The sequence below is a fragment of the Tamandua tetradactyla genome, chromosome 2 (genome assembly GCF_023851605.1).
Source record: "Tamandua tetradactyla isolate mTamTet1 chromosome 2, mTamTet1.pri, whole genome shotgun sequence".
NCBI lineage: Eukaryota > Metazoa > Chordata > Mammalia > Pilosa > Myrmecophagidae > Tamandua > Tamandua tetradactyla.
Genome location: NC_135328.1, coordinates 58,761,690 through 58,771,749, shown reverse-complemented (window position 1 = coordinate 58,771,749; position 10,060 = coordinate 58,761,690). Strand labels below are relative to the sequence as shown.

General features: G+C 36.7%; 1 protein-coding gene across 6 annotated transcripts in view; it reads left to right on the top strand.

The window, feature by feature from the left end:
- The window catches only part of MELK (maternal embryonic leucine zipper kinase), a 207,344-nt gene that overhangs the window by 19,123 nt on the left and 178,161 nt on the right, over nt 1–10,060 (top strand). For 3 of the 6 annotated variants that reach the window (XM_077147691.1, XM_077147692.1, XM_077147690.1), the window contains exons 3-5: nt 1,122–1,217; nt 3,961–4,046; nt 9,859–9,975. In XM_077147691.1, coding sequence (XP_077003806.1) covers nt 1,160–1,217; nt 3,961–4,046; nt 9,859–9,975 — 261 coding nt within the window. In that variant the 5' untranslated portion in view covers nt 1,122–1,159. The remainder of the gene's footprint in view (nt 1–1,121; nt 1,218–3,960; nt 4,047–9,858; nt 9,976–10,060) is intronic. The other 3 variants (XM_077147695.1, XM_077147694.1, XM_077147693.1) reach the window with 2 other exon arrangements.

Sequence of the window (10,060 nt, the reverse complement as noted above, 5' to 3'; positions counted from 1 at the left end):
TTCCCCAATGTTTATAACAAATTGTAATTATTTAATTTAGTTGTCTGTTTCTTTGCATTTTTGTCTTCTCCATTAGAGAGAGCAGGAACCACATTTCTTTTCCATTATACCCTGTGCCAGGCAATGTCTGACACATCGTAGGACCTCAGTGAGCATCTATATGAGTAAATGAATGAATTAAAGCAAATTCAAAGTTAATAGTCTAAGACTACCGTTAGCAGTTGTGCCAGACTTATCATACAGCTGACCTCCAATTAAAGTCACTAAGTACATATTCTCCCCAAATAAGACAATGCCGGTATAATGTGACTTTATATATGAATGTACATGAGGGCCCTGCTCTTCTTCATCATTTTTTTGTAATACTAAATTTTAAAATTGAGGGAGGCAAAATCAAATATGATTTCCTAAGGCTTTTTTACAACTACTTTTAGTATATTATTTGATACATACTTAAATACATGTAACACATGTAAGTTGTGAAGCATAATAATAAAATGTGAATTTCAAAATATATCTATCTTATATATGAAAATTGTTGTCTATCATTGAAGTCTTAATTTGCATTTCTCTGATTACTAATGAAGTTGAGCATCTTTTCAGTTTGTATTGGCCATTTTTTGCTTCTTTCTGAAATGCCTTTTTTATATCATTTGCTCGTTTTTCTATTGTGCAGTCTTTCTTATTGTATAGAAATTTATATATTCTGAATATGAATCCATTGTTATATGTATTGCAAATTTTTTCTTATCTTTATGGTTTTCTTTTTTTTAAATGATGTTTTGGACATGCAGAAGTACTTAATTTTAATGTTGTTTCTTGTGTGTGGTTTTTTTTTGTATGTATGTGTGTGATTCATACTTTCTATATCTAATTCTTATCTGTTTTTAAGTTTATCCTCTTCTATCCTGAAGTCATGATAATATTTAAAAATTTTTTTAAAGTTTTATTTTTCTTATTTAATGTATGGAATTAATTTTTATGTATGGTATAAGGTAGGAATCCAATTTTTCTTCATATGGCTAATAATTGTTCAGTATTATTCCTATGACTAAGACATTTGCAATTACAAAAATGAAGGAGATAAACCTAATTGATCATATACTATTTCTTTCTTACAGATTCTTTTTGTAATTCTGAATAAACTTCCCGAAGGACTATGAAAGACTATGATGAACTTCTCAAATACTATGAATTATATGAAACCATTGGGACAGGTAATTTTTTTCCTTGGAAGTGAAGGACAGACCAACAATTTGAGAGTATAATCTGTTTGGACAATCATAAGCTTTTTAATCTCACCTATCTAGTTTTAATTTTTTTCACCTACTTTAATTAGAAAAAGTGGAGCAAGAAAGGGGAGAGTAGTAGTAAAGTACTGGTCTTGGAGATCACTACAAAGACTTTGCCTTTTATCCTAAGAGAAGCCAAGGAATGATCTGACCTTTGTTCTTACAGGGTCATTCTGGTTGCTTAGTTGTGAAAAGACTGAGGAGAGGACAAAAGCTAGAAGAAGGGAAGTATTAGGAGGCCATTGCAGTAATTCATTTGAGTGATCCCTGATGGTGACTTCCACCAGGGTGATAATCATGGAAGTAGTGAAAGGATTGGAATTCTGGATGCATTCACACGTACATGCAAATGTGAATATACATATGTTTAAAAAACTTATTTAGGTATGTAAATATTGTAAAATATGTGAAGTATAATCTTTTTTTTTTAATTTTTTTTGTTGTATATTATAACATATATGCAAAGCAAAGAAAAAAGCAATAGTTTTCAAAGCACTCTTCAATAAGTGGTTACAGGACTGATCCCAGAGTTTGTCATGGAATACTATATGATCCTCTCAAATTTTTCCTTCTAGCTGCTCCAGAATATAGGAGGCTAGAGGGCTTAAATACTTTTTTATCATCACAATCGACTTTTTTTTCCTTCTTTTTTGTGAAAAATAACATATATACAAAAAAGCTATAAATTTCAAAGCACAGCACCACAATCAATTGTAGAACATATTTCAGAATTTGACATGGGTTACAATTTGACAGTTTTAGGTGTTTACTTCTAGATGCTCTAAAATATTGAAGACTAAAAGAGATACCAATTTATTGATTCAGCGTTCTTATTCATTTGTTAAGTCCTATCTTCTATGTATAATTCCACTATCACCTTTGATCTTTCCATACCTCTCTTTGGGGTTGTTTGGGCTATGGCAATTCTAAATTTTGATATTGGAAGGGTCCTTCACTAATATGGGGTAGGGATATGGGAATATCTGATGTTCTGGAGAGGCTGGGCTAGGTTTCAGGATTTATCTGGACCAGGAACCCATCTGGAGGTTGTAGGTTTCTGGAAAGTTACTCTAGTGCCTGGAACCCTTGTGGAATCTTATATATTGCCCTAGGTGTTCTTTAGGATTGGCTGGAATGGTCCTGGTTGGGGGTTGGCAGGTTATGACAGAGTGACAAGGTCTACATGAAGCTTGTGTAAGAGCAACCTCCAGAGTAGCCCCTTGACACGAACTCTCTACCACTGATACTTTATTAATTACATTTCTTTTCCCTTTTTTGGTCTGGATGGAGTTGTTGATCCTACGGTGCCAGGTCTGGATTCATTCTGGGAGTCATCTCCCACGTCGCCAGGGAGAATTTCATCTCTGGATATCTTGTCCCACGTAGAGGGGAGGGCAGTGATTTCACTTGCAGAGTTGGGCTGAGGCCACATCTGAGCAACAACAGAGGTCCTCCAGAAGTAACTCTTAGGCATGCCTATAGGTAGTCTAAGCTTTTCCGCTACCTACATAAGCTTCACTTGAGTAAGCCTCATGATTGAGGGCATGGCCTATTGATATGAGTGTCCCTAAAGTTTGACACAGTATCAGGGGATTCCCTGATGATAAGGTTTAATTGTTCCATATTCTTTCTCCCCTCCTCAAGGGACTTTGCCAATACTTTTGATTATCTGCTTAATATGCTCTAGGATGTATCCAGGCATTACAGTAATCTATACAGGATTAAAGGACCTCTTTCTTATTCTGTGCTCTTTGTGTTTCAGTTGTTCAAATGAGCTATACTGATAGATTGAATTAGATTATACGCTACAGAAGATTTCAGTTCCAGATCAAATAAACCTTTCTTCCATTGGTCTCAAAGAATATATGTGGTTCTAAAATATAGACACTGTCTTCCTTACCCTTATGTAAAGTGTAATCTTGATGGAGCTTTAATATATATGTACACTTAAATATTCACAACTTAGAACAAGATATAAAAAATTTCCAGAGGTTTCCCTTGTGCCCCTTCCCAGTTAATGCCTGTCTCCTTCTCTCTAGGTTACCACTGATATAATTTAAAGAAAGAGCCAACAGGATTTGTGTATAGGTTGGATATGGGATGTGAGAGAAACAGAAAGGTTGAGGGTGGCTCCAAAGTTTTTGGTCTGAGCTGCTGAGAAAGTAGAGTTGCTGTTTACTGAAGGGAGGGACTACCAGGAGCTTCTGCTTGAAATTGTTAAACTGGAGATTTATCCAGCTTTTTGTCCGGTTTTGAAACATAATTGTTTATCTTTACAATTTTAAAAGTTTTATGTTATTTGTCTCCAGTCTCAGCAACTTTACAGTGTGTTCTAGTGGTGTCTTAAAGCAAATTTAATTGCAGTGTTAATTGTAAAGCAAATTCACTAAAGAGTTACTAAAGAGTGAATACTGTTTCCTGATTTTTTATTACAAATTAAAGATATAACACCATGGTAAAAAAAATCTTCAATTAGACATTAATGAGAAGAGGTTAGGGCCATAGCTGACAATTGGGAAGAGAGGACTTTAAAAATTCCAGGGAAATCTGGATCAATAGAACCTATTAAAGGTGTTTGAAAGGTGTCTGAGCCAGAGTCCTTCATGTACTTTGAGGATATTTAGGTCATAGTTGCTTATCTCTTCATAATACATTTTCCTGTATTTAGGCGGCTTTGCGAAAGTCAAACTTGCCTGTCATATCCTCACTGGAGAAATGGTAGCCATAAAAATCATGGATAAAAATGCACTAGGGGTAAGTTAAAAAATTTTTTTTTTTGGTCAGAATTTCCTGTTTATGGATCAGTTTTGTGAGTTAAAACCCATATGTGTTCTAATGTGCTAGTTACTACTCTTAGAATAATATTTCTATAGCTTTTAATTTTCAAATGCTGGTGATATATATATATATATATAGATCTGTTCCTTTAAAATGAGATCTGTGGGAAGGGGTTACTTTTTCTTTCACATTTTAATTTGGGGCAGTGGCACATATTTGAAGTCTGCACAATCCATTTTTCTGCAGTTGCATAGTTTTCTAGCTGTTTTTGGATATTAATATTTCCTTTCTTTATCTTTTTATTGAATGTTGATTACTTTTGTAGTATAAGCAGATCTTATGCCCCAGAATCTTATTCAAAGCCGTCGTAGAAGTTATCTAATGAAATCCTTTTCCTAATTCCTTAATTCCCCATAATTGGTTTGTTCAGCCTCTCTTCCTCTACATGAATGCTTCCAGGAATGAGCAGCTCATTACCTCCTAAAGCAACCCATTCAATTTTTATTTATGCACATAGTTATTTTTTTATACTGAGACAAATCTATCTTTCATGGTCTTTTTGGGCTTTCTGTACTACTCTTTCCAGTGTTTGAAGTCACACTCTTTGTTTTTCCTGATTCTTTCTGCCATTCCTCATATGATTTGGTTTCTAGGCTTTACTTTATTCAAGTTTCCTCCTGTTGAGAAGTCACTAATCTGACTGTATGCATTTGTGGCTGTTTCTTCTTTTGAAGATTAAAAAAAAAAATTTCGGTGACCAGAATTTCTTAAGTGTTAAACTTTTTTTTTTCTTTAGGATTGAGTTATTATAATTTTTAGTAGTATACACTTGATTAAAGCAGTATAAATGCTTATAATTATCAAACAAATAATTTACTGAAAATGCATTTTTTTTATTAGCTATTGTTCTAGTTTGCTAGCTGCTGGAATGCAATATACCAGAAATGGAATGGCTTTTAACAAGGGGAATTGCAAGTTTACAGTTCTAAGGCCTAGAAAATGTCCCGATTAAAACAAGTCTAAAGAAATGTCCAATCAAAGGCATCTAGGGAAAGATACCTTGGTTTAAGAAGGCCGATGAAGTTCAGGGTTTCTCTCTCAAGTGAGAAGGCACGTGGCGAACACAGTCAGGGCTTCTCTCTCAGCTGGAAGGGCACATGGCGAATATGGTGTCATCTGCTAGCTTTGTCTCCTGGCTTCCTGTTTCATGAAGCTCCCCGGGAGGCATCTTCCTTCTTCATCTCCAAAGATCGCTGGCTGAAGGACTCTCTGCTTCGTAGTGTCACTCTCTCTGAATCTCTCATTCTCCAAAATATTTCCTCTTTATAGGACTCCAATAAACCAATCAAGACCCACTCAAATGGGTGGAGACATGTCATCCCCTAATCCAGTTTAACAACCATTCTTAACTAAATCACATCAACTAGGGAGATGATCTCATTACAGTTTCAAATATACAGTACTGAGTAGGGATTATTCTACCTTTAAAAGTAATGAGATTTATATTAAAACATGGCTTTCTTAGGGGGCATATATCCTTTCAAACCAGCACATTCCACCCTCTGGCCCCTAAAAAAGACATGTTTTTCCCATATACAAAATACATTAACTTCATAACACTATCAGAAACCTTAAACCTTTCAGTAGCAATACAATGAAGTACAAAATTAGAGACAGTATAAAATCTCATCAAGTCAGTTACAGGCATGGTCTGTCCTAAGGCAAAATTCTCTCCATTTGCTCTGGACCTTTGAAAACTCACAACAAGTTATTTGCTGCCAACATACAAAGGAGGAACATTCATAGGATACATATACACATTTCCATAGGGAGGAAGGAACACAGGGGTCACTGGACCCATACGGTTTCGAAAACCTACAGGACAAAGTCCATTAGATTTCAAAGTCTGAGAGTCATTTATCCTCAGGGCTTTAGAAAGTGGCAGTCCCACCCTTTCCAAATGCCTACGCCTGCCTCTCTCTGAATGCAACCTTGGGGGATATTGGGGAGACCACCTTTCTCTCAGCTCCACCCTCTCCAAGCATTGGGGCCGCACCCGGGCTCTCTGCCATCTCCGGGGCACATGCTCAGCCCCTCCATGTGGTGGCAGCCAGCCTCTCCCCCAACCCCAAGAAACGTGCTTCACCCTCTCCAAGGCCTGAGGCGGCATGACTCTTCCACTGCAATGAGGTGGAAGGCCCATTCTCTGCCTTTGGGGCAAACTCACCCTCTCCACGGGCTTGGGTGGGTCCACTCTCCTGGCCCGAGGCTTCCTGACTTCAGACCTCAGCCTCCACGGTTTTGCCTCTGAAGTTATTTTTCCTCCAATGTGTCCCTTCTCTGAACCCCTCAGTCCAGACTGGCAGCAGCTCTGTTTATACAGGTCCCACAGCACTCTCGTTGGCTTTCTATGCAGTAGCCTTGGATCATGCCCATTAGATATAAGGAGTTTCCACAAATCTTTCCTGGATAACTCCATGTCTGATCCTGACTTTCTCTGAAATGGCTCGCTAGTTCCACATTTGGTGAAATCCACACTATACTCTGTAGTCTCCCTTTCTGTAGGCCCAGAATTTTCTGGGACCTCAATTTCTGGTTTCTTTTTACTCAAGAGTTCAGTTTTCAGCTTATCTCTTTCCTGTCGCATTTCACTATAAGCTGCGAGGAGAAACCAGACTGCACTTTCAACATTTAATTTGGAGATCTCTTCTGCTAAATATCCAAGTTCATGGCTTTTAAAATCTGCCTTCCAGCCAATACCATTAGTCAACTTTGCCAGATTATCTGCCATTTTAAAACAAGGATCACCTTCCTTCCAGTTTTCAATAACACGTGCCTCATTTCTTTCTAAGGCCTCATCAGAGGTATCTTTAGAGTCCACATTTCTACCAACAGTCTCTCCAAAGCATTCTAGGCCTTCTCTATCAAGCTTCTCACAAGCTTCTCTATCAAGATTCTTCCAGAATCTTCCCCTTATCCATTTAAAAAGTCACTCCAACATGCTTGGTATTTGCAAACCACAGCAGCAGCACCCCACTCCTGGTACCAAGATCTGTCGTAGTTTGCTAGCTGCTGGAATGCAATATACCAGAAACGGAATGGCTTTTAAAAAGGGGAATTTAATGAGTTTCAAGTTTACAGTTCTAAGGCTGAGAAAATGTCCCCATTACAACAAGTCTATAGTAATGTCCAATCAAAGGCATCCAGGGAAAGATACCTTGGTTCAAGAAGGCCGATGAAGTTCAGGGTTTCTCTCTCATCTGGAAAGGCACATGGTGAACACGGTCAGGGCTCCTCTCTCAGCTGGAAGGGCACATGGCAAATACAGCATCATCTGCTAGCTTTCTCTCCTGGCTTCCTATTTCATGAAGCTCCCCAGGAGGCACTTTCCTTCTTCAACTCCAAAGGTTGCTGGCTCGTGGACTCTGCATCGTGGTGCTGCAGCATTCTCTGCTCTCTCTGAGTCTCTCATTCTCCTCTTTTATAGGACTTCAGAAACTAATCAAGACCCACTCAAATGGGTGGAGACATGTCATCCCCTAATCCAGTTTAGCAACCACTCTTGACTAAATCACATCATCCAGGGAGATAATCTCATTACAGTTTCAAACATACAGTATTGAATAGAGATTATTCTACCTTTATGAAATGGGATTTATATTAAAACATGGCTTTTCTTAGGGGGCATACTTCCTTTCAAACCAGCACAGCTATGTTAGATTTTTTTTTCATATCTCCGTTCTTGCTGAAATGAGACAGGGTTTAATAGCAATTCTGATCTTATTTTTAATTTTTCCAATGTAAATGCTGATAAACATACATAAATAAGTCAAAAGGAATATAAGGAATGTTTTTACAGTGGTATTGTGCAATTCTTTGAAGTCCTTCCATAACATATTAAAAAAAATCACATAGTGAATGTATTAGTTTCTTAAATGCTGCAGGTATGCGATATACCAAAAAAGAATGGCTTTTCTAAAAGGAATTTAGTAAGTTACAAGTTTATAGTTCTATGAACTGTCCAAACCAAGGCATCCAGGGGAAGATACCTTAATACAAGTAAGGCCTGTATGTGTGGAACAGCTCTGTCAGCTGGGAAGTTATGTGGCTTGCATCTGTTGGTGCCTTTCTCCTGTGCTCCATTGCTCTGTATCTGCATGGATTCCTCATTTTGCTTCTCTAGGGCTGTCTTTCATCTCATGGCTTCCTTTGGCTCTCTCCAGGTCTGGCTTGCTTAATGTCTCATGGTCATGTCTGCTGGGCTCCAAGCAACTCCAAACATCCATGTTTCTGATCTCCAAGCGCTGGCATCTGTGTCAGTTCTCCTATGAAGTTTCTGTTGGCTCTGTCATTTCTCAGGTTTCTCCAAAATGTTTCCCCTTTTTTTAAAAAAATTGTTTCCCCTTTTAAAGAATCTAGTAAACTAATCAAGATCCACCTGGACTGGGTGGAGTCACATCTCCATCTAATCAAAAGGTCACACCCACTGTTGGGTGTGCCACATCTCCATGGAAATAATCTAATCAGAAGTTTCCAACCTACAGTGTTGGATCAGGATTAAAAGAAAAGGATGCTCCCACAAGATAGGATCAGGATTAAAACATGGCTTTTCTGCATTACATAATACTTTCAAACTGGCCCAGTGACCTATATCAGAAATTATTTTTAATAATCTATCAGCTGACAATTCAGGTTCTTTAATTTTTTTTCAATGCTCAGGTTTACATTTGTTAATCTAATAAAGCATTAGAAGTAAACTTTTCTTGAATATTTTACAATTGTTTGCAAAAAAAATTCCTTTAAGCATTTCAATTTCATTTGCAACTTTAGTATGATTTATCACTTGGACTCTTCAAATACTTAAATAAACAAAATGTATACTATTATTACAAAATATATTACCACACTGGTGGTACTCAAAACTATTTTAAAGCATTAATATCATGACATTAATTCATTTATTCATTATTTCTAAACTTGTTTTTGTGTTTTCTATTGTTGTGTTTATGTTAATTATTTCTAAGGATTTTAATATTTAGATCACTTCCAGGGTTTTAGTCTTCTTACTAAATCCTCTCCTTCCTCCTCCCCCCCAAAAAAAAGAAAAGAAAAGAAAAGATAATATGACTTCAGAATAGTCAAATTTACAATTGATTCTTGGTTGAAACTTGACATCTGTCTGCATAATCCTAGGTAATTGGATTGTGAGCCATTGATTATTAGATAAGCCCCTTTTTTATAGTGAAAGTTTTACTTGTTATATCATGGGATTGCTGGGTTTCTGTTTTAAATAATAGACTTTAAAATTTGAAGAGAAAACTTTAAGCTTATCTGCTGCCCCAATCAACTTTTTATTTTCAAAACTTTCTAGTCCACAGAAAAGGTGAAAGAATAAGACAATGAATGCTCATTTTATCAAGATTCCCAATTTTTAGCTGAGCATACTTCTTAGGGCATTGCTGAGATCAAAAGTAGTAGTTCAGGCATGGTATTTGAGTAGAGTGCCTCTGTTATTTGCCTTATCTGGAATTCTATCTTCTAAAGAATTCTTCTATTGTTTTAAGTTTTTTGGAAATCACATTCCTGTTGATCCATGTTGAGCTTGTTTTTTCACAAAACTCCGAAGTCCTTTTTTTATGTATATACAAATGAGTCTTGTGTGATTTTTTTTCTGTATTGTTAAACAACTTGTTTTTGGGCATTTGTTAGTTTTTGATTCTTAAGTATTAAAGCTTGGAACATTTCCCAAATAGATTCATTGCTCAATTAGTGTAATGTTTTATCACAGAATGATTTACCTCGTATCAAAACGGAGATTGATGCCTTGAAGAACCTGAGACATCAGCATATATGTCAACTTTACCATGTGCTAGAGACAGCCAACAAAATATTCATAGTTCTTGAGGTTGGTATTATGGTTCTAGAGGTCTAAAAGCATTTGGTCACTTTATTAGTCAACATACATTTTAGGAGTGATGTCATCAACATGG